The 25,575-nt window shown below is 44.3% G+C and overlaps 1 protein-coding gene across 1 annotated transcript in view; it reads left to right on the plus strand.

Moving 5' to 3' along the window:
* The window catches only part of LOC139459766 (exonuclease mut-7 homolog), a 34,374-nt gene extending 10,784 nt beyond the window's left edge, over positions 1–23,590 (plus strand). The window contains exons 8-18 of the mRNA XM_071241428.1: positions 518–675; positions 2,671–2,854; positions 3,603–3,664; positions 4,207–4,343; positions 5,231–5,340; positions 7,778–8,027; positions 8,249–8,421; positions 15,090–15,251; positions 16,738–16,791; positions 17,854–17,982; positions 18,907–23,590. Coding sequence (XP_071097529.1) covers positions 518–675; positions 2,671–2,854; positions 3,603–3,664; positions 4,207–4,343; positions 5,231–5,340; positions 7,778–8,027; positions 8,249–8,421; positions 15,090–15,251; positions 16,738–16,791; positions 17,854–17,982; positions 18,907–19,311 — 1,824 coding nt within the window. The 3' untranslated portion in view covers positions 19,312–23,590. The remainder of the gene's footprint in view (positions 1–517; positions 676–2,670; positions 2,855–3,602; positions 3,665–4,206; positions 4,344–5,230; positions 5,341–7,777; positions 8,028–8,248; positions 8,422–15,089; positions 15,252–16,737; positions 16,792–17,853; positions 17,983–18,906) is intronic.
* Positions 23,591–25,575: the final 1,985 nt, after the last annotated feature.

The following is a 25,575-nucleotide window of genomic DNA, read 5'->3' on the forward strand; positions in this document are numbered from 1 at the left end:
GCAACACTTACGGGTCACCTGCCTGACTGTTGTTGGGTTTTATATTCCCTTTCAGATTAAATCCTCCTTGGGGCACTTATTGCATTTTCCTTGCTCAAGAAAATCTGCATGACATAGTTGTAACCATTTTCCTTAATAAAAAATGTTACCACACAAAAAACTTCGTTTTCGTATGATATACGACCATCCTTACGGGGCCTCACCCCCACCGCGCCTCACGCCAGGGGGAGCAACTCTCACCCAAATCACTTTCCTTATGTCATCTGTAAGAGACAGACCCGGGGGGGGGGAGGGGGGTGAGGCCCCGTAAGGGTGGTCGTGTATCATACAAAAACAAAGTTTTTTGTGTGGTAACATTTTTCATCAAGGAAAATGGTTACAACTATGTCATGCAGATTTTCTTGAGCAAGGAAAATGCAATAAGTGCCCCAAGGAGGATTTCATCAGAGACTTCATAACCTCTACAGGTTTGTAAAAATTGTTTCAAACACTGACTCATGCATTCACACTGTTTTAGAATGCAGTGGGGGAGAATGACTTCTTGAAGGAACAACTGGTAGAACAGCTCATGTGTTACAACGATCTCGCCGAAGCTGCCAAGTGGGCCATGATATATCACCTTGGTGACGACAAACTGCCCCACCCTGTCCGGGAAGCCAAGGAGAGGCTGGCCAGGTACGTACATGCCGTGCCTCTCGACAAAATGTTTTGTAGTGAGTGTGAGGATGAGGATAGATTGATGTTTGGTAATGTTGTGGAATATCCTAAATTAATGTTCTTCATTTGTCTGTGTCCCAGTTATGTAAGATACCACAAATTGCTGTACAGAGTTGTCTTCCTTAATCATGCCAGAATCCTATGATCGTGGGTTTGAATCTCAGATTTGATCATTGTTTTTTCATGGCCCCAAAAGTGTTGATGGATTCAACCAAAGTGGTATTCATCCGAGATCTCTCCAAATTTTGCTGACACACTCGGACATAACTGAAATAGTGTTCAAAGAGTCATAAAGCACAATGCCCTCCCACATTTGCAATTTAAAAGTAAGCTGGGTACACAGTTACCCATGATAGTGTCAGTGTCATTTGGATCTGATTGGTCAATCAGAGGCTATTAAATCACAATAAACCCCCTCTGATTGAAACAGCTGGTTTGATGGCCGCGTCACCGCAGAAGCTAATGTTTATAGAATACTACTTTTTTTCATTGTCTGTAGGCATATTTAAATAATTATATCTACAGTTATAAGTTACAAAATGCAAAGTTGCGGTTATTACAATATTTAAAGGATGTGTGGCAAACATGATAGAAGTCAACAAAGAGAATATATTTTAAAGGGGAAGTGTACACGCAAAAATCACTTTCTTTCTTTTTCTAAACAAAACGCAATTTTAGAATTAGTTAGTATCTGTGTTTGAAAATATACACTCATTTTTTTTCACAGTGAAAGTAGGAAGCTCACAATAGTACGAAAGTGATATGCCGTTATGAGGCCTTCATTTTACGAGCAAAATAGGCCTGAGTTATCCCCCTTAGATTATGACGTAATTGGTGCCAATTCAACTGGGTCCCTGTCTATTCTCAACGCAAAAGATATCAAGGACCAGTTTGCGGTAAAACAACATGGTCTACGACACACTCCGGCACAGTGGTGACTCAGCATAACACAATTCTGGCTGGCATCTGAGATGCTAGAATCACAAAACTGTACCTACACCACGTGAAGCGGCTCTAACAAAGCATGATGACGTCATAATGTTTATCAATTGGCACCAATGACGTCATATTGCAAGGGGCATAAGCCATGGTGTTTTTGTTATGGAAATAGAACACTTGGTAAATGTGAAAAATATAAATCGTTTTAGTGCAAAAAATATGTTAATTAAATATGATGTTTTCATATTTTTGTCTATGACACTTCTATATTAACACTTTTAATGTGGAAAAAGTACAAGAAAAAATGGTTCATTTCCGTGTGAACTTGCCCTTTAAGTTTTGGGGAGAACAGAGAGCTTGGAATTTGACGCTTTTCTATATATGACTCTGAAGTCACACTTTTTGCGTCACAGTGCGCGATGTGACGTCATACTGGCGAGTGTGGTGTACATGAAAGCTTTGCAAAGCTTGCTTAGTTTTGTTAAGGGGTTCCCACCTCATGTTCGAGTAAAGTATTACGGTATAAATAAGCTGCTTGAGCATGTACAGCGCCATATTTTGTTAAAAGCCTGTTGTGTTTGATTCCGTAATTCAGATCGTCAACCCACTCAAAACACTGGACTCAACCCATGCCGCTTCACTCAATATATTTGTTTACACCTAAGAGTTCGTGGTTTTCAGTGTAGAGCTAGGTTACCTTCAGTTATAAACCTCGCTAAATTTAACGTTTGAAACCTCACGCTGTGCGTTCGGTTCCATATTCGCTTTAGCACGGTTAAATCTACAGGTAACCTAGCTGTACATTGAAATACAGTATGTTTTTTTCCAAATTAGCTCAACCAGTCCTAGGATATAAACTACTCCAAACAAGTTAAAGAACAGCTGATTTTTTCATGGCTACTGTTAATCTGTCATATGACTATCAACTTTAGTCATGAAACAATCAGCTGTTCTTTAACTTGTTTCGAATTGTATATGTCAGGTTGACTTATGCGCTTGTTGCCATGGTTACAGTGAGCAACCTGGAGATGGCGCCACAGGAGGATGGAATGATACAGGGGGAGAGAACTGGGATGATGACTGCTACACGGAGGAGGATCTGAAGAAATACTACCATCCCCTGAGGGTTCCACTCGAACAGATCACGCTGGTCGACACTCGTGACAAGCTCAAAGCGTGTGTGGCCAGACTTTGTGTGGTAAGGTTGTGGTAGAGTGCTGTCCGCTGGGTCTGTGTCAGTGTCTTTGTCTGTTTGTAAGTGTGTGGCCAGGCTTAGTGTGGTGAGGCTGTGCTATAGTGCCGATCCAGCTGAGTGTGTCTGTGTGTCTGTGTGTCTGTGTCTTTGTCTGTTTGTAAGTGTGTGGCCAGGCTTAGTGTGGTGAGGCTGTGCTATGGTGCCGACCCAGCTGAGTGTGTCTGTGTGTCTGTGTGTTTGTCTGTTTGTGTGTGTGTTGAGGGGGGAAATGATATCCTATAAAAAATTGTTTATGGCATCATATTAAAAATTATTAGAAATTATTCAAATTGGCTTAAAAAGAAGGAAATGTTTCTCGTCTTGTGACAATAAATCCAGCGTGGTTAGTCATGATTGTTTTTGTGCCTTTGAAAAGAACATTTCTTCAAAATTCTGGCATCATACAATGCTGACTGTTGTCCATACTTGACAATTGCAGCTGACATGGTACTGAAGACCCAAGTTCAATATCGGCCCAGTTGTGTTTGTTGTAATTTGGGATATGGTGGGATAAAAAATAAGCGTCTTCCCCCGTTCCTTTTCTGGCCAGTTAACTTATATAGGATTTCCCGACTGTCTGATCATTTGTCTAGGTGTAATGAGTACTGATGATACCAATGATACTGTCACCATTGACCAAGTTGGTTTGGTGCCTCCATTTAGTTATTCATGTTATGACCTTAAAGACTAAACAGGCCTGATTTGTCTACAGCCCGGCACAGTGATTGGCATCGACTCGGAGTGGAAGCCTGCTTTTGCCGCACAGCCTCAGAGGTGAGTGCATCCTCAAACACAGTTTCTCCATCACATAAGATTTTAGGTTTATTTGTTGTTTAACGCTGTACTCAGCAATATTCCAGCTATATGACCACTGTCTGTAAATAATCAAGTCTGGACCAGACAATCCAGTGATTGATATCATGAGCATCGGTCCACGCAATTGGGATCGATGACATGCATCAACCAAGTCAGCGAGCCTGACCACTAATCCCGTTAATCGCCTCTTACGGCAAGCATGGGTTGCTACAGACCTTTTCTACCCCGGATCTTCACAGGTCCCATCACATAAGAGGGTGGTTAAAGCGTTTGCTTGTCACCCCGACGACCCAGGTTCGAATGCAGACATGGGTACAATGTGTGAAGCCCATTTCTGGGGTCCCCATTCTTTTCCACCCATTGCAATTTTCTTTCAGAGTTCCCAGATGTTTCTTATTCCCTCAATTTGGTGTTGGCAACTCAGTAGATGCTTTATGTAAGGTGAGGTCATACACACTTCAAACAGCAATGTAGGTAGCCGTTTTGCTTGTGTGTGACAGAGTGGCGCTGATGCAGTTTGCTGTGACGGACCAGGTTTATCTGATCGACTGCGCTACGCTCAGGTCCACACTCACAGACCAAGATTGGGCCGACTTCACGAGTCGCATTTTCTGCAATGAAGCCACGGTGAAGCTAGGTAAGTCTCAGATTGTGCACCTGTGCATATGTATCTGGACAATAGTGACATAATGTAAGATGGGTTTGGTTTTTTTCCCTGTGGGGATTCCAGGTTAGAATAGGCCTCTTGCTCCCTTTGTTCATTGACACAGAATTACCCTGTCTGGCGCTCGGCATTTAGCGGCTAAAACAAGGACTGGTCGGCTTGGAGTCAGTATACTGTGTCTGAGTGGGGTATTCATGTTAAACTGCGGCATGGTATCTCAGTGAGCTAGCACTATAAATCGGCAACAGTCCAGACTAGTACAAGCAGCCACACAAACACACACACGTACATGCACGTCGCTATATAAGTACAATAATCTTGGATGCGACGTTAAATCCAATTTCACCTCACCCATTGACACAGAAATTGGCACTAGCCTTATAGTCATTGTCAAGCTGCCCAATAGTTAAGGTATGATGAGGCCATTTTAAAGTGTTTTGCTGTATTTTGTCATCATAAGAATAGTAGATCAAATATGTTAGTTTCCATGGCTGTGACAAGAGGTGATATCCAAATTGAAACTTTTCAAACAATCAAGATGGTACTTGTTGTTGCCCTGTCTGTTGTTGCCATTAAGGGGGTCGGCTTGGAGTCGGTATACTTTGTCTGAGTGGGGTATTCATGTTAAACTGCGGCATGGTATCTCAGTGAGCTAGCAAATTAATCGGCATCAGTCCGGACTAGTACAAGTAGCCACAAAAACACACACATGTACATGCACGTCGCTATATAAGTGCAATAATCTTGGACGCGACATTAAACACCATTTCACGTCACATTACTTGCAGAAAGATGTTACATATGTGTGGACTATAGCCGTGTGCAATGTTGAACAACAGACAGCCTGTGTTTGTGTGCAGGTTATGGCCTTGAGACTGACCTGTCCATGTTCACCAAGACCTTCCCCAGCATGAAGGAGCCGCTAATGAGGATGAAGAGGGTCGTCAATGTGGAGGACCTCAGCAAGCAGGTACGTCAATCATCACCTTGTAGGCTGTGAGGGGGCACTGCATGACCTCACAGACTGTGGTGCAGGTTGGTCAATCATCTTGTAGGCTGTGGTGGGGCACTGCAAGACCTCATAGACTGGTGGGGCACTGGGTGCTGGAATCTTGAGCTCATAGACTGGTGGGGCACTGCGTGCTGGAATCTTGACCTCATAGCTTGGTGGGACACTGGGTGCTGGAATCTTGACCTCATAGACTGGTGGGACAGTGGGTGCTGGAATCTTGACCTCATAGCTTGGTGGGACACTGGGTGCTGGAATCTTGACCTCATAGCTTGGTGGGGCACTGGGTGCTGGAATCTTGACCTCATAGACTGATGTGTCACTGTGTGCTTGAATCTTGACCTCATAGACTGGTGGGACAGTGGGTGCTTGAATCTTGACCTCATAGACTGGTGGGACACTGGGTGCTTGAATCTTGACCTCATAGACTGGTGGGGCACTGGGTGCTGGAATCTTGACCTCATAGCTTGGTGGGACAGTGGGTGCTGGAATCTTGACCTCATAGACTGGTGGGGCAGTGGGTGCTGGAATCTTGACCTCATAGACTGGTGGGACAGTGGGTGCTTGAATCTTGACCTCATAGACTGGTGGGACAGTGGGTGCTGGAATCTTGACCTCATAGACTGATGGGACACTGGGTGCTGGAATCTTGACCTCATAGACTGGTGGGACAGTGGGTGCTGGAATCCTGACCTCATAGACTGGTGGGACACTGGGTGCTGGAATCTTGACCTCATAGACTGGTGGGGCAGTGGGTGCTGGAATCTTGACCTCATAGACTGGTGGGACAGTGGGTGCTGGAATCTTGACCTCATAGACTGATGGGACAGTGGGTGCTTGAATCTTGACCTCATAGACTGGTGGGACAGTGGGTGCTGGAATCTTGACCTCATAGACTGGTGGGGCAGTGGGTGCTGGAATCTTGACCTCATAGACTGGTGGGACAGTGGGTGCTGGAATCTTGACCTCATAGACTGATGGGACAGTGGGTGCTGGAATCTTGACCTCATAGACTGGTGGGACAGTGGGTGCTTGAATCTTGACCTCATAGACTGGTGGGGCAGTGGGTGCTGGAATCTTGACCTCATAGACTGGTGGGACAGTGGGTGCTTGAATCTTGACCTCATAGACTGGTGGGGCAGTGGGTGCTTGAATCTTGACCTCATAGCTTGGTGGGACAGTGGGTGCTGGAATCTTGACCTCATAGACTGGTGGGGCACTGGGTACTGGAATCTTGACCTCATAGACTGGTGGGGCAGTGGGTGCTGGAATCTTGACCTCATAGACTGATGGGACACTGGGTGCTGGAATCTTGACCTCATAGACTGGTGGGGCTCTGGGTGCTGGAATCTTGACCTCATAGACTGGTGGGGCTCTGGGTGCTGGTATCTTGACCTCATAGACTGTGGTGGGGCACTGTGTGCTGGAATCTTGACCTCATAGACTGGTGGGGCACTGGGTGCTGGAATCTTGACCTCATAGACTGATGGGACACTGGGTGCTGGAATCTTGACCTCATAGACTGGTGGGGCTCTGGGTGCTGGAATCTTGACCTCATAGACTGGTGGGGCTCTGGGTGCTGGTATCTTGACCTCATAGACTGTGGTGGGGCACTGTGTGCTGGAATCTTGACCTCATAGACAGGTGGGGCTCTGGGTGCTGGTATCTTGACCTCATAGACTGGTCGGGTACTGGATTACTGGATGCTGGAATCTTGATCTCATAGACTGGTAGGGCACTGGCTGCTGGAATCAGTGCATTTTAGGCAAGGGATACGTTGTTTAAATTCGTCCCTAGCATGCGATTGTGTGTTGTTTGTTAGTTGTTTAGCGCCTCACTCAGCACTATTTCAGTTACATGACGGCGGTCTGTAAATAATCCAGTCTGGACCAGACAATCCCGTAATTGATATCATGAGCATCGATCCATGAAATTTGGATACAATGACATGCATCAACCAAGTCCGAGAGCTTGACCACCTGATCCCGAAAGTCGCCACTTACAACAAGCATAGTCGCCTCTTACGACAAGCATGGGTTGCTGAAGACCTGTTCTAACCTGGACCTTCACGGGTCGCTTGTAAGTGACTTTGTTGATTGCATGTCATCATGTCATTGATTGCAAGCTCCCTGTTTCATTGGGAGCTGACCTGCATTCAAATACACTCAGTCTGATGTGATATTGTTGGAATATTGCTGACTACAGCATAAATACTACAAACAAATCAAATTGATTGTTGTTTTCTCTGCTCCAAATATTCTTGTGCATGTTCGGACAATGACAACAACACAATTATAATGTGCATATTTATTATCCCCCACATCCACAGCTTGAAGCATGCTCACACTGCTACATTATTGCTCAGATCAATTGATCAGTGTGCACTCAATTTTCACAGATATTTGGGGATGGCCCAGTTGTTCTGGATGAGTCTTCGCTCTTGTCTGATGGCGAAGACGGAGGGTCTACAGGACGCCAGGATGTGGAGGAGGGAGAAGTCGCCGTGAAGCTGTACACTTTCTCCAAGAAGGAAGAGCGTGGCTTGAGTGAGCTGGTCAGACAGTGCCTGGGTAAACCCTTGTGCAAAGTGGAGCAGATGTCCGACTGGGAGAAACGCCCACTACGCCAGGCACAGATTGTGTATGCAGGTAGGCACTTCACTTTTTCTGGGGAGGATGATTCGACTTAAGCTCTGATACAAATTTTATAACTGATGCTGCCGCATTCAGTTTTGAATGAACTTTACAGGTATCAAATCAATATTTGATACCTCTAAATTTGAATCACAATAGGTACGCTTCCTCATCAGCCCAAGTTTTTAAAGCCATGTGATTAGAACTACTAAATGTCCTGTCATCTGTCCTGTCAGCTCTTGACGCCTACGTCCTGCTCGAGGTGTACAAAGTGCTGACCTCACATGCACGGCAGTCAGGGCTGCAGGTTGACCTCGAGCCCCCTGTGTGTGCCAAGTGGTCGAAGCTTTCAAAAACAGACAAGAAGAAAGCAAAAGCAGCTGGGAAGAGGCTTGAACCGAGGGCACCGGTGAGTAGGGGGGTATACTAATGGGGGCACTGGTGAGTAGGGGGATATACTACTGGAGGACACTGGTGAGTGAGGGTATACTACTGGGGGACACTGGTGAGTAGGGGTTATACTACTGGTGACACTGGTGAGTAGGGGTTATACTACTGGAGGACACTGGTGAGTAGGGGTATACTACTGAGGGACACTGGTGAGTAGGGGTATACTACTGAGGGACACTGGTGAGTGAGGGTATACTACTGGGGGCACTGGTGAGTAGGGGTTATACTACTGGTGACACTGGTGAGTAGGGGTTATACTACTGGTGACACTGGTGAGTGAGGGTATACTACTGAGGGACACTGGTGAGTAGGGGTATACTACTGGGGGCACTGGTGAGTAGGGGTTATACTACTGGAGGACACTGGTGAGTAGGGGTATACTACTGGGGGCACTGGTGAGTAGGGGTTACACTACTGGTGACACTGGTGAGTAGGGGGATATACTACTGGGGGACACTGGTGAGTAGGGGTATACTACTGGGGGACACTGGTGAGTAGGGGGTATACTACTGGGGGACACTGGTGAGTAGGGGTATACTACTGAGGGACACTGGTGAGTAGGGGTATACTACTGGGGGCACTGGTGAGTGAGGGTATACTACTGAGGGACACTGGTGAGTAGGGGTATACTACTGGGGGCACTGGTGAGTGAGGGTATACTACTGGGGACACTGGTGAGTAGGGTGTATACTACTGAGGGACACTGGTGAGTAGGGGGTTATACTACTGGAGGACGCTGGTGAGTGGGGGTTATACTACTGGTGACACTGGTGAGTAGGGGGTATACTACTGGGGGCACTGGTTAGTAGGGGTTATACTACTGGGGGACACTGGTGAGTAGGGTGTATACTACTGGTGACACTGGTGAGTAGGGGGTATACTACTGGGGGCACTGGTTAGTAGGGGGTTATACTACTGGTGACACTGGTGAGTAGGGGGTATACTACTGGGGGCACTGGTGAGTAGGGGGTTATACTACTGGGGGACACTGGTGAGTAGGGTGTATACTACTGGTGACACTGGTGAGTAGGGGGTATACTACTGGGGGCACTGGTTAGTAGGGGGTTATACTACTGGTGACACTGGTGAGTAGGGGGTATACTACTGGGGGCACTGGTGAGTAGGGTGTATACTACTGGGGGACACTGGTTAGTAGGGGGTTATACTACTGGTGACACTGGTGAGTAGGGGGTATACTACTGGGGGCACTGGTTAGTAGGGGGTTATACTACTGGTGACACTGGTGAGTAGGGGGTATACTACTGGGGGCACTGGTTAGTAGGGGGTTATACTACTGGTGACACTGGTGAGTAGGGGGTATACTACTGGGGGCACTGGTTAGTAGGGGTTATACTACTGGGGGACACTGGTGAGTGGGGGTTATACTACTGGAGGACACTGGTGAGTGGGGGTATACTACTGGTGACACTGGTGAGTAGGGGGTATACTACTGGTGACACTGGTGAGTAGGGGGTATACTACTGGGGGCACTGGTTAGTAGGGGTTATACTACTGGGGGACACTGGTGAGTGGGGGTTATACTACTGGTGACACTGGTGAGTAGGGGGTATACTACTGGTGAGTAGGGGGTATACTACTGGGGGCACTGGTAAGTAGGGGTTATACTACTGGGGGACACTGGTGAGTGGGGGTTATACTACTGGTGACACTGGTGAGTAGGGGGTATACTACTGGGGGCACTGGTTAGTAGGGGTTATACTACTGGGGGACACTGGGGGTTATACTACTGGTGAGTAGGGGTTATACTACTGGGGGCACTGGTGAGTGGTGGTTATACTACTTGGGGCACTGGTGAGTGGGGGTTATACTACTGGGGGACACTGGTGAGTAGGGGTTATACTACTGGGGGACACTGGTGAGTAGGGGTTATACTACTGGGGGACACTGGTGAGTAGGGGTTATACTACTGGAGGACACTGGTGAGTAGGGGGTATACTACTGGAGGACACTGGTGAGTAGGGGGTATACTACTGGAGGACACTGGTGAGTAGGGGTTATACTACTGGGGGACACTGTTGAGTAGGGGGTATACTACTGGGGGACACTGGTGAGTAGGGGTTATACTACTGGAGGACACTGGTGAGTAGGGGGTATACTACTGGGGGCACTGGTGAGTTGGGGGTATACTACTGGAGGACACTGGTGAGTGGGGGTTATACTACTGGGGGACACTGGTGAGTAGGGGGTATACTACTGGAGGACACTGGTGAGTGGGGGTTATACTACTGGAGGACACTGGTGAGTAGGGGTATACTACTGGGGGACACTGGTGAGTAGGGGGTATACTACTGGGGGACACTGGTGAGTGGGGGTTATACTACTGGAGGACACTGGTGAGTAGGGGGTATACTACTGGGGGACACTGGTGAGTAGGGGTTATACTACTGGGGGACACTGGTGAGTAGGGGGATATACTACTGGGGGACACTGGTGAGTAGGGGGTATACTACTGGGGGACACTGGTGAGTAGGGGGTATACTACTGGTGACACTGGTGAGTAGGGGGTATACTACTGGGGGACACTGGTGAGTAGGGGGATATACTACTGGGGGACACTGGTGAGTAGGGGGTATACAACTGGGGGACACTGGTGAGTAGGGGGTATACTACTGGTGACACTGGTGAGTAGGGGGTTATACTACTGGGGGACACTGGTGAGTAGGGGGTATACTACTGGTGACACTGGTGAGTAGGGGGTATACTACTGGTGACACTGGTGAGTAGGGGGTATACTACTGGTGACACTGGTGAGTGGGGGTTATACTACTGGTGACACTGGTGAGTAGGGGGTATACTACTGGGGGACACTGGTGAGTAGGGGTTATACTACTGGGGGACACTGGGGGTTATACTACTGGTGAGTGGGGGTTATACTACTGGGGGCACTGGTGAGTGGTGGTTATACTACTTGGGACACTGGTGAGTAGGGTGTATACTACTGGGGGACACTGGTGAGTAGGGTGTATACTACTGGGGGACACTGGTGAGTGGGGGTTATACTACTGGGGGACACTGGTGAGTGGGGGTTATACTACTGGGGGACACTGGTGAGTAGGGGGTATACTACTGGGGGACACTGGTGAGTAGGGGTTATACTACTGGGGGACACTGGGGGTTATACTACTGGTGAGTGGGGGTTATACTACTGGGGGCACTGGTGAGTGGTGGTTATACTACTTGGGGCACTGGTGAGTGGGGGTTATACTACTGGGGGACACTGGTGAGTAGGGGTTATACTACTGTGGGACACTGGTGAGTAGGGGTATACTACTGGGGGACACTGGTGAGTAGGGGTTATACTACTGTGGGACACTGGTGAGTAGGGGTATACTACTTGGGACACTGGTGAGTAGGGGTTATACTACTTGGGGCACTGGTGAGTGAGGGTATACTACTGGGGGACACTGGTGAGTGGGGGTTATACTACTGGGGGACACTGGTGAGTGGGGGTTATACTACTGGGGGCACTGGTGAGTTGGGGTTATACTACTTGGGGCACTGGTGAGTGGGGGTTATACTACTTGGGGCACTGGTGAGTGGGGGTTATACTACTTGGGGCACTGGTGAGTGGGGGTTATACTACTTGTGGCGCTGGTGTGTGGGGGTTATACTACTTGGGGCACTGGTGAGTGGGGGTTATACTACTTGGGGCACTGGTGAGTGGGGGTTATACTACTTGGGACACTGGTGAGTAGGGGATATACTACTTGGGGCACTGGTGAGTAGGGGATATACTACTTGGGGCACTGGTGAGTGGGGGTATACTACTGGGGGCACTGGTGAGTAGGGGTTATACTACTGGAGGACACTGGTGAGTAGGGGATATACTACTTGGGGCACTGGTGAGTAGGGGTTATACTACTGGGGGACACTGGTGAGTGGGGGTTATACTACTTGGGGCACTGGTGAGTAGGGGTTATACTACTGGGGGCACTGGTGAGTTGGGGGTATACTACTGGAGGACACTGGTGAGTGGGGGTATACTACTGGAGGACGCTGGTGAGTGGGGGTTATACTACTGGAGGACACTGGTGAGTAGGGGATATACTACTTGGGGCACTGGTGAGTAGGGGTTATACTACTGGGGGACACTGGTGAGTAGGGGGTATACTACTGGGGGACACTGGTGAGTAGGGGTTATACTACTGGGGGCACTGGTGAGTGGGGGTTATACTACTGGAGGACACTGGTGAGTAGGGTGTATACTACTGGGGGACACTGGTGAGTAGGGGTTATACTACTGGGGGACACTGGTGAGTGGGGGTATACTACTGGGGGACACTGGTGAGTAGGGTGTATACTACTGGGGGACACTGGTGAGTGGGGGGTATACTACTGGGGGACACTGGTGAGTAGGGGTTATACTACTGGGGGACACTGGTGAGTGGGGGTATACTACTGGGGGACACTGGTGAGTAGGGGTTATACTACTGGGGGACACTGGTGAGTTGGGGTTATACTTAAGGTAACTCAAATCATCGTTAAATAATTCTTATGAATACATCAGACATTAAAGGGGCACTGATCTAACGCCATTCCCCGGACTGGTTGTTGCCTTTGTTATTGTTTTTCCCCCGTGAGTACCCGGATGATACGCAACGCAACTGAGCGTGACCAGAGACTGGGCTACCGTCTGCAAGGACAGCTAAATAAACTTGGAGGCTGGAGGCAATATTTGTTTTACGCATTTTTGCATAAACACTGATTGGTTAACTGTGATCTATAAAGATTCGACAAAGGGCGCATGTTAAATAATTTCTTCAGCCTAAACAAACAGACAAAAAGAACGGCGGAGCTCATCGGAAGTCGTCATTTGGAAATACCCCAGATGGTTAAAAAGTATCCATGCAGTGAAAGCATTTTCGGATTTCGGATTGTGTAATACGATTACTACTCCCTTGTTGTCATACACGTTTTCTCGTATAACCCTACACTTGTGTATTTGTCGTCATTCACTTGATGCTCAGTTAATGAATTTATTACAGGTACAATTAGTGGTAGCACCACTTAGATTACCTGACAAAGGTTCTCATTTGGCATTTATTGTGTCTGGGGTAATTATTCAATCTAAATCCAGGTTTGAAGTGAGGTTATGTAATATGCACGTGACAGCCCAGCAAGAGATGAATGATCAGTTGATTTACTTTTTTTTGTAAATCAACGGATCGTTCCTAGTCATCAAAGGATTAACAGAAAATACGTTGATTGATTAATCACTGTTATCTTGCACAGTGGATATGGCAAAAGTGAGTGTTTACATGTCTAGGTTTACTAAAACAAAGGGAATACACTCATATCATGGCGTGAAGTGCCGATGTAAAAACAACATACAATTTGTTCAAAGGGTTAACTGATAATACGTTGATTGGTTGCTCATTGTTATCAAACTCAATGGATGTTTTAGGAACCGTCGACGAAATGAAAATAGTTGTCACGTGGCCTTTCTCAGCCGACCCTGGAGACTTGACACCCGAAACGATATATATCTTTTAGAATATTTGATAGTTACAGAGACACGTGACATCGAATAAGTTATTTTGTATAGCTGCAGACAAGTGGGATATTATTCTTTTGTGTGTATATTCACGGATACATTCCTCGAATAAGGAAGCTGCCTATTTATACACATAAATTTGGTAAGTTGTAATTATGGTATTTGCATTTTGTTTTCCTTCATTTGAACCGATTCGTTCTTGGTTTTCTACGTCTTGGTTGGGAAATTCTTCAATGCGCGATAGACGTTGTTTTCACAGGTGATTTCCTTTGTAAGCGTGTATAGATTACCGTCAATTTGTAAAATGTGATTCTCTCAGGCAATTTTTAAAATGTGTAAAAATTTCAGTCATTTTGACTAAAAAATCTGTCCAGATAGATTAAGACGATCAAAAGGGCCTACAAACATCACAACAGATTATTATGTAGGATTAGAAGCCAAACAACATAGAAATGTACTTTTCAACGTAACATTTTCAGTCTCTTGGTGATGACATTAAACATCCAAATGTTTGGAATTCGTTATCATAATAATACAGATGGAAATGTTTTTCAGTCACTTTGTAAAATAACTGAATATTTAGACGTTAAATAAATATGTTACACATTTTGACAGTAAAAAAATATACACACTATAAAAAAGCAATTCTCAGGTGAAATATTTACTTTGTGTTGCAAGTCAAAATAGTGTAAACGAAAATCGCAAAATTACCAAGCAAGTGACTTATCAAAACTTCGTCACCATTACCGATGCTACCCACAAAGATGCCTACATTTCCTTATTATCTCGAAGACTGTATTTCATTTTGTTGATCAATGTGACCATACGCTCTTATTACTACCGGTATCCATAAAAGTGACTAATGCGCTTACGAATGGCGCAACAGAGGTCGCGAGCTAGTCTAGATTTCTGCTCTACATCCGGGTACTCACTGGGAAAAAACAATAACAAAGGCAACAACCAGTCCCTGGGAATTGCGTTAGATCAGTGCCCCTTTAATTCAAATGCATAGTGTGTAATATTAATTTATAATTGCAAGAAAGTATTATTTGCATAAATATTAACTCATTAAATCCTATAGACTATAACTGAGCCAGGTTGTTTTTGGTCAGCCAGAAGCGTCCCGCCCCGCCCAGTCCGGCCCCCCGATCTCCCCCCACCAGCTGAGGGTAGTCGTGGACACCATGCTGCAAGGCCTCGGCAAGCACCTGCGCAGTTGTGGTGTCGATGTCATCATCTTAGAGGCCAATGACGACCATGAGAAGGCTATAGTGGTCAGTATGCATTTCTGTCAAGAGTCCTCAATGTGTGGACAGTCTCATTAAGCTCAGAATTTCCCCCCTAATACAATACCTCTCTGCACGAAACTCTGACAACCCCACCATAGGAAGTCTTATCAGGTGAACTTTCAGCCAGTCATTATTGGAGCTTCTAAGATTTCAGTATGAGTGGACGAATAATGGCGACCAGTAAATGTGATTGCTGTATCTCAAAAATGAAGTTAAACGGCCAGTTCCAAATGTCATTCTTAAAGGCTGCAGAAATATGATGTTGTGAGTATTTTACTCCACTCTGTTGTTGCTGAACACCATGGCATCCACACCCAACACAGAGTATTCTTGAAGGATATTTAGGTTCTGGGTGTTTTCTTTTGTTAAAGTCAAAGTTTCCAAATCGAGGTGAACATATTATGATGAATCATTTTTGACAAATTGGCCTCTAAATTGGCTCACGAACCCACACATGCTTCATTTAGATTGGGTAGTCAAAGGTCTCTTCTGGGTTCACACGACAGGTCCTTCTATCAAGGGTTTGTCAGATCTTTATGCAGAGAGATCATATCGAAGTAGGGGGGCACGGGTGGCCCAGTCGTCTAAGGCACCGCGATTCGCTGTGCAGAGTTGCGTCCCTTGGGCATGCCAGAAACCTATGATTGTGGGTTCGAATCCCGGTTCGCCCTGATTATGTTTCTAGGTTTGTCAGCACCATACCCGTGCTCGTGGGTTTCACCGAAGTGGTAAACGTCTAAGACCTGCATCACTTCGGGCTTTCCTCCCACATTAAGCTGACATGCCGTGATATAACTGGAATACTGTTAAAAGCGGCGTTAAACTCAACTCACTCACTCACTCACTCGTATCGAAGTAAAAGATTTGTGTTTAATTGGATAGGATGTATAACTAACTTGTTGATAGGAGTTTTGATACAGTGTATCTGTGACAGAATGACCTATTTATTACCTGGGGACGGTCAGGTAGCCTGAGGTAAAGCATTCGTTTGTCATGCCTAAGACCCGGGTTTGATTCCCGACATGGGTACAATGTGTGAAGCCCGTTTCTGGTATCCCCCACCATGATATTGCTAGAATATTGCTAAAAGCAGCGTAAAACAATACTCACTCACTCACTCTCTATTTATTGCCTGCTGGATATTCCATGTTAGAATGTATTGTACCAGTTGGGTCTCATGGTCATGTTGATTGTGTCATTGAGGATGTGGATTGTGTCATTGAGGAAGTGGATTGTGTCATTGAGGACGTGGATTGTGTCATTGAGGATGTGGATTGTGTCATTTAGGACGTGGATTGTGTCATTGAGTACGTGGATTGTGTCATTGAGTACGTGGATAATATTAACGACTTATTTGTCTGGTTGAGGCTTTTTTACAGGTGAATGACATTTAACTGATATATTGGTGAGTGCGGCATTAAGCAACAAACAAACATTTAATGTCGATTGATATTGAAACTTCCCATTTCAGATTTGTAAGGAGCAAGGCAGGATAGCTCTGTCCAGTGGCTACCCTTACAAGATGGTAGGTACCTCCTCTGTTGCTGTCCCCAGTGCTCCATACTAGTTAAATGGTGGGATTCCAGGGAAGAGTAGGTCCCCAGAACCTCCCTCATGTTGTCTCCCTGTGGGGATTGTGGTATAGATTCGGTCCCTAGAATCTTATTCCTGTGGGGATTCCACAAAAGAACTTCATGCTTGGATTAGTAGATAGTAGATAGTAGACAGTAGATAAGGTCCTAGAATCTTCATCTTCCCGAGGCAAGGAGTTAACTGACTATAAAAGTCCAGTTTCCACCCTTGCCGAACAAGGCTGGAATTCCTGGGATCAATCGTAGCGGCACCAGTGGTTTTTATGAGTTATATCCCTTCTAAGCCTCTCTCAGATTCCACCTCTCGGATCACCTGCATTTGTTTCAAACAAAACAGCGGCGCCCAGTCAAGACGATCTGGTAGATAATCAAGATCTATATTGTGATAAAACGGGTCTTACATCGCGAAGTGCATCAAATATCACGTGAGCACCTTGATTAAAAACATGAAAAGACTTGCAAAATATCTGTTGCCAATGACTAGGCGGTGCACAGGATTTGCAAGTCATGCAATCGACCAAAATCTGCACGACAGTTTACTAACCGGATTTCTATTTTGGTGCACGATTTTGATTGGACTATGCATAGACTCGTTAGTCCAGCCAAAATGTAACTCCATGATACCAGCCTAGTTCGGTAAGGGTGGAAACTGGACTTTTATTGTAAGTTAACTCCCTTGCCTCTTATGCTTGTGTCCCTGTGGGGACTCGAGGGTAATATTGGTTACCAGCCCACCATGATTGCCTTTAGAACCGACGAAAATTAGGTAAAAGCGGTAACAATTTCCTGGTCCCTGTGATAAAACATTGTACATTAATGTACACCAGTAGTCTTAACAGTAGGAACAGGGTGTAACTTGTGTCCTTTCTTTTAGTACTGTAGTTTGTTTCCAAAGCTGAATAACCTTTCATCTGATTGTTTGTTTGCATGACAGATTTTATGAAAGTCTGGAATGATGTGTCAGAGTTATGGAGTAGGAACACATTTGACTTCAGATTCGGTCCCACGTGGGAGAGGCAATGTGCTACAGTGTGGTCTGTCAAAAGGCAGGCGATCAGGCCACGGAGGTCCTCAAACACTTCAATGTCAAGGTCACACAGCAGGATATTTTCAGTCGATGTCAGGTCAGTTGGTGGACAGTTCTGGTTAAAGACATACAGCGATGTCACGGGGCAAGTTGTTTAGGATGTTCACTGGTCTGGACCAACATGGTTAGCTCACCTGATTAAAAATCAGTGAGCTTATGTCACAGTGCGTTGTTCAATGTCTGTCATCCATCGTACATGTTGGCTACAAGGCCTCTGTTAGAATGGCTTACAGTATTGTCCCATTTTATACGGGGCTGCCATGGCAGTTGAATATGTCATTTTGGGCATTAACACAGCCATTTCTATGTGTATCAATATGAAATCTGATATTGAGCAAGTATGTGGCTTTGAATAACTTGTAATACGTTTTTTTACTATTTTGATTTTTTTTTTATCCCGTTGACTTTCACTTCCACATACCATCGTTATAATAGTGTTACTGCATTTCGACATCTTCTCTTAAACTACAAGGCCTGCAGATCTGGAAATTTGTAGAATAATTGAGTTTGAAGACAATCAGAAATTCATAGAATTGATTTTATGTCTCATCGTTTACCTTTACTCTGTTCATAGAGTTGATTTTATGTCTCATCGTTTACCTTTACTCTGTTCATAGACTTGATTTTATGTCTCATCGTTTACATTTACTCTGTTCATAGACTTGATTTTATGTCTCATCGTTTACCTTTACTCTGTTCATAGAGTTGATTTTATGTCTCATCGTTTACATTTACTCTGTTCATAGACTTGATTTTATGTCTCATCGTTTACCTTTACTCTGTTCATAGAGTTGATGTTATGTCTCATCGTTTACCTTTACTCTGTTCATAGACTTGATTTTATGTCTCATCGTTTACCTTTACTCTGTTCATAGACTTGATTTTATGTCTCATCGTTTACCTTTACTCTGTTCATAGAGTTGATGTTATGTCTCATCGTTTACCTTTACTCTGTTAACAGGTCTGTAATGGAGATGAGTACCTTGAAATCCCAGCCTCGGACCTAAAGATACTTTACGACAGGAAACAACAGCTCGAATATCAGAAAAGTCGAACTAAGACAACTAACAATGTAGCCCTGTCTTCTATGTTGGGCAGCATGGCGGCCGACGGTGCCCACTTCCTCACACAGTACAGCGTGGACTGGGGCACGGTTACCGTGGTAACGAGCGGGGCTCCGCTACAGGTGGAAGCCGTACACAAGTCTAAGTTTGAGAGTGTGGAGTTGTTTTACTGTTGTGCAAACTGTGGCAAGGTGTTCTGGGAAGGAAGTCACTTCAGTCGCGTGTGTGACCAGTTCTCCCATGTGCTCTCACTCGATGACAATCAGACTGTGTACGATCAGCTCAGGAAGCAGAGCAGCTAATCGTTGAACCTCTCGTCCCTGGTATTTACTTCAACAATAACTCAAGGAGGTATGGAGTGTCTGACCCTTGTGAAATATGTGACGAGGGAATTGCTGCATCTGAAATTAATAATAAATACAGTGAACCCCCATTATTCCTGATGGTAGGGTTCTCAGTAAAATTGTTCAGATTTACGCATTTTTGGGTTAGTTAACTGTTGTTGTGTCAGTTTCCTCTTAGCACATCTTGGAAGTTGAGTCTCTGGTAAAATAATTTAACCTTCACTTAACCGTTTTCCAGTCATGTTACCTATAATAAAGCAAAGTGAGGTTCAGTGATGGTCCAGTTAACGTTTCAGACCACGACTTGATGGACAAGTAAACGTTTCAGACCATGAGTTGATGAACAAGTAAATGTTTCAGACCACCTGTAGATGGACTAGTTAACTTTTCAGACCACTTGTAGATGGACTAGTAAATTTTTCAGATGAGTTGATGGACTAGTTAACTTTTGAGACCAATAGTTGATGGACTAGTTGTCGTTTCAGACCAAGAGTTGATGGACTAGTAAACGTTTCAGACCACAAATTGATGGACTAGTAAACATGGTAAATGTTTCAGACCACGAGTTAATGGACATGGTTGATACATGTCATTGTATCCTAATTGTGTAGATCAATGCTTGTGACGTCAATCACTGGATTGTCTGGTCCTGACTCGATTATTTACAGACCACCATCATATAGCTGCACTATTGCTGAGTGCAGCGTTTAAAAAAAGCAAACAAATAGTAGATGGACCAGAAAACGATACTGACCACAAGGAGACAAGGTGGTAAATATTTATGATGGGCTGGTTAAATATTTCTGACCACTAACCAGCAGGATCACGTAACAACTGACATGGTAGGTATTCACAATATGCACAACAATGCACTTGCATAAAGACTCCTGCCAGCCATTATCTGTGAACTCCGGATAAATCTTGTTGGTTGTGTCACACAAGTTCCATTTGGGAGAACATTTCTGTTTGTGTTTTGCGCGACAGTTGGACTGGTATACATGGTATATGAAATGTATCAGTGTCACGAGTCAATCATGTGTCCATGCATTACTTGTTTTCCCCTGACGATATGATACACAATATGCCTACCCATATGTCGATTCATGTTCAATCTCATTGAAATCAAATCTTAGTTCTTGCTACCGCTAAACAAAGATCTGAGGACATCCCATTACCGGTCACGTCGGACTGACTTTTCGCGAACTTTGACCGACCAATGGAATGACTGACAAGAAGTCAACATTAGCCAATCAGAAGGCAGATTTCTCGTGCTTTACGGCACTAATTTCAAATTGGCGATTACGCTTCGAAACATATTTTGACAAATACTCCATTAAAAAGTTGAAACCTGAACAAAAGAACATTCTGGAATGACTAATAGATGGTCTAGATTTTATGGATTCAGTCGTTTAGCCTGTAACTATCGTCTGGAATACCCCATGTTACGGTTTTCGACGTTGCATGAAATGAAATCACATTCCAACTGTCACTTTCATGATCTAGTAAGCGACGTTCTGATTGGTCGGATGAAAGGTCGTTCTGACGTGAACCCTAATGGGATGTCCTCAGGTGTTTGTTTTGTGATGGCGAGAACTAAGATCTGATTTTAATGAGATTGATTCATGTATAGATTTGGGGCAGGTCTTAGACAAATACCATTTGTGTAATCTATGAGCATGGGTATGGTGCTGACAGATCAGTGAAAACACTGAGAGTAAATCTGGGATTTGAACCCAGATCACAGGCTTCTGGCAAGGGAAGCAACTCTGTACAGCAAATACCGGTGCCTTATATGACTGGGCCACCTGTTCTTCCATGACAATTATAACACCAGATGTGCAGAATTGAAGAGAAAAATGTAGTTGGATTGAAAATATTAATCAAATTACAACAAACATCCATCGAATATTCACATCACCATGTTTTTTAGAATTGGGAGACCAGAAAAATAATCCTGAAGTATTAATATGCAGTGAAAATTCCTGAATATTTGTTGGCTTCTGATTTTGTGCTATTTAACCAATCAAACTACAGCACATGCACATTCATTTTACAGTTATGAGTAGACCGGAGGACTGTCTACGTGATTTTAGTTGAGTATAGCCAGGGTGCCTGTCTACTTGTGGGGGGTCGTTGTTGTGAAGGATGCTCTCTACACCCTAGCTGGCATCTGTTTTTTCAACAGTGTGTGAAATCTGAATTGATGATGTGTTGACTGGTTTTCAGACTTACTCTTGCTGCTCAAATCTTACGTTCTGATAAGTTTTTATCTGGACACCACAGTCGCCTTTTTTAAACAACAATCTATTTCCGCAATGTGCGAGTATGTTTAAAGTGGAACTGAAAACGGTTATGCACACCACTGAATAGACTTGTCTGGCTGGGCTACATTTCTGTAGTGTGGTTTTGGCCAGGTACATTTCTTTATCACCCCAAACTTGCTTCCTCCGGAGATCTCGCTTAGGTGACATCAAGATATATCTCCTAGGAGATATCGCTACAATGAATGCATCACTATCCTTTTGTCATCGGTTACCATGACGTCACTAATCTCTCTGCCACTGAATCTGTTTACATTATTTTTCCACACAAGACACTGATAATTACAAACTGAAACATTTCAAGTAATGATTTTGGAAGCTAAATAGAATCTTGCCCTTGTGACTTTTGATATCATATATATCAACACGATAAAAGTTTTTAAGTTTTATCAACTTTTGTTAAGATGAAATGTTTGGTGAGATGCTGTATTTCGCATGACGTAGTAACCCTCATGACAAGTACCCCGTCAGCTCTACTACCAGGAATGAATGTATTTAGGCCCTGTTTCTCATGTTTAAACCCATGTGTTTATATTAGGAAATCAATTTTGAGTTATTGCCTCTATTCAGGGGTATTTTGAATCATGGAATGTGGTGGTGTTACTTGGATAATCTAGACCGTCTGACAACTAGTGCTGTGAAAGGCTTCCATATTCATAAAACACAATTCTCAGTTCAGTTGTATTTCATGTTTTGGTGTTTATACATAAATGTAGCGCATTAGTGTTTTATTGTACTTTTGAAATGGAAAAGAGTTGAATTGTTGAATCATGTTAATAGGCACTTCTTAGAAGTTGACAAATGACAAAGTAGACACAATTTATTGATTATGATTTCTTTAATACTAGCATACTATTCTAGCAATGTTTCAGCATAGCTACTTGTACTTGTCAAGCAAGACTGTTGTTATCCATAAATTGTGTCCACTTTGATAAGAGTTGATTTCTAAAACTTAATGAAATGCAGACATAGTCAAGTTTGCTAAATTTTAATATTTAAGCTTTTGGTTTATTTTTGGATTACATATTGGGTCCTAATAAGTGATGAAACCAAATTTTAGGCCCCGGGCTAAAATACGTGCATTCCAGGAAGTAGAATAGCTAAATACATGTACGTGTAAGACTGAAGGAGTGAGTTCACACACATATTTTACCTGGTTTTCTACACCAGGCACAGTCCCTACTTTAATACCTGTGTTTTAGAGTATATGACAGACACTGTGCACTGTTTCATCTGTATATATGTATGTGTATAAGTGTCCCACTCCCACAGGAGAAATGGGTTATGTTTTATATTGGAAGTCACTGGACTTTTGTCAGATTGAGATGTGGACCAATGATGTAAATTTGTGACTGAAGATGAGTTACAATCTCATTAAAACCAGTTCTTAGTTCTCGTTACTGCTAAACAAAGATCTGAGGACATCCCAGTACGGGTCATATCAGACCGACCTTGCGCGAAGTTTGACCGACCAATTAAATAACCAATCAGAAGACAGCTTTCTCTTGCTTTACGGCACTAATTTCAAATTGTCGACTACGCTTCGAAACATATTTTGACAAATTCTCGATTTAAAATTTGAAACCTGAACAAAAGAACATTTTGGAATGGCTAATAGATAGTCCAGATTGTATGGATTCAGTCGTAACTCTTGACTATCGTTCGGAATACCCCATGTTAAAGTTTTCGAGGTTGCATGATTAGTAATCACATTCCGACTGTCACTTTCATGATCTGGTAAGCAACGCTCTGATTGGTAGGATGAAAGGTCGTTCTGACGTGACCCATAATGGGATGTCCTCAGATCTTTGTTTAGCGGCAGCGAGAACTAAGGTCTGATTTTGATTAGATTGAGATGAGTTACAGCTGAAATCAAAGATGGTACAAGCTTAGTTAACCAATAAAATCACACAACTTCACACTGATTATGAAGTTTTGTTTTCTTTTAGCGCAGAAATGGACCAGTATTTCCCGGCAATTCTTGTACAGTCTTTTAGGACTCCAGATAAAATAGATTCCGAGTACCCGAAGATCAAAGTAATTTGGCTGTTTTTATGAATAATAATAGAATAATTGTATTAAATGCATATTTGTAATGTGCTATTACCAACGTATTCGAATCGCTAACTCTATTATCAGTGGATGAGTGTGCACCCGATTTTCTTTCTCAGTTTGGGTATTCAACACAAGTTGTCTGTGAGGGACTAGAAGGTTAACATCATATGCAGTCTAAGCCTTCACTCCTTGTTTTTTTTTAAATTGCGCCTTTTTACATTTTACAAATATGTCTTTTCAGAAGTACATGAATATTCAATTTGTTGTTGTTCAGTTGAATAGTATTTCAGTTATACTACTCAAAAGCAGTTAGGGGCCAGCCGATTCTTTGATATCACATGACAGGTTAACTATAGTAATATAAAAGAATCGGGTGGTCCTTAACTTCTCTTGAATAGTATATAGGATATAAACAGCTGTCCTGGCAACTTTAATTCTGGTCGTTCAAAACATTCTTTGTGTAGGATTTGTTTTCTTTAAGCACTGAACTCAGCAATATTCCAACTACATGACGGCAGTCTGCAAATAATCAAGTCTGGACCAGACAATCTAGTGATTGACATCATGGGCATGATCCACACATTTGGGATACGATGACATGCATCAACCAAGTCAGTGATCCTGACCTCCCGATGACATGCATCAACCAAGTCAGTGATCCTGACCACCCGATGACATGCATCAACCAAGTCAGCGAGCCTGACCACCCGATGACATGCATCAACCAAGTCAGTGATCCTGACCTCCCGATGACATGCATCAACCAAGTCAGCGAGCCTGACCACCCGATGACATGCATCAACCAAGTCACTGATCCTGACCACCCGATGACATGCATCAACCAAGTCAGTGATCCTGACCACCCGATGACATGCATCAACCAAGTCAGTGATCCTGACCTCCCGATGACATGCATCAACCAAGTCAGTGATCCTGACCACCCGATGACATGCATCAACCAAGTCAGCGAGCCTGACCACCCGATGACATGCATCAACCAAGTCAGCGAGCCTGACCACCCGATGACATGCATCAACCAAGTCAGCGAGCCTGACCACCCGATGACATGCATCAACCAAGTCAGCGAGCCTGACCACCCGATGACATGCATCAACCAAGTCAGCGAGCCTGACCACCCGATGACATGCATCAACCAAGTCAGCGAGCCTGACCACCCGATGACATGCATCAACCAAGAACACCTGATTGACTTTAGATAATCTGTCATTACTATAGTTATTTGAAAGAATTGGGTGTTCTTTAACTTATTTTGAGTAGTATATGTTACGATGATGTTTAGAATGGAGCAAAACACAGTCAAGTGTAAACAGGTGTCTTTAATGAAATAAGTATCTCATAATTTGACGTCATTACCACATTAAGTGTATGTCGCCTTGTGTTTCAGGGTCACAGGCGGCCCAGTCGTCTAAACGCAGTGCAGTGTTTCGTCCCTTTGAGACGCCAGAAACGTTGGATCGTGGGTTCGAATCCTGGTTCGCCCCGATAATATTTCTCGGTTTGTCAGCACCATAACCGTGCTCGTGGGTTTCACCAAAGTGGTTAACATCTAGGACTTGCATCACTTCAGTCCTTTTTCCCATGCCCAGCTGACACGCGGCAATAAGACTGGAATACTGTTCAAAGGTGTTAAGGAAGCAGGGCTGGCCTAGTCGTCTAAGGCGACGCGATTCACTTTGCAGAGTTGCGTCCCCTGGGCACGCCAGAAACCTATGATTGTAGGTTCACATCCAGGTTCGCCCTGATTATGTTTCTAGGTTTGTCAGCACCATACCCCTGCTCGTGAGTTTCGCCGAAGTAGGGCTTTTCTCCCACATGACAGGCAGTG

This window comes from Haliotis cracherodii, unplaced genomic scaffold (assembly GCF_022045235.1).
Source record: "Haliotis cracherodii isolate W230 unplaced genomic scaffold, xgHalCrac1.p SCAF_13, whole genome shotgun sequence".
Lineage (NCBI taxonomy): Eukaryota > Metazoa > Mollusca > Gastropoda > Lepetellida > Haliotidae > Haliotis > Haliotis cracherodii.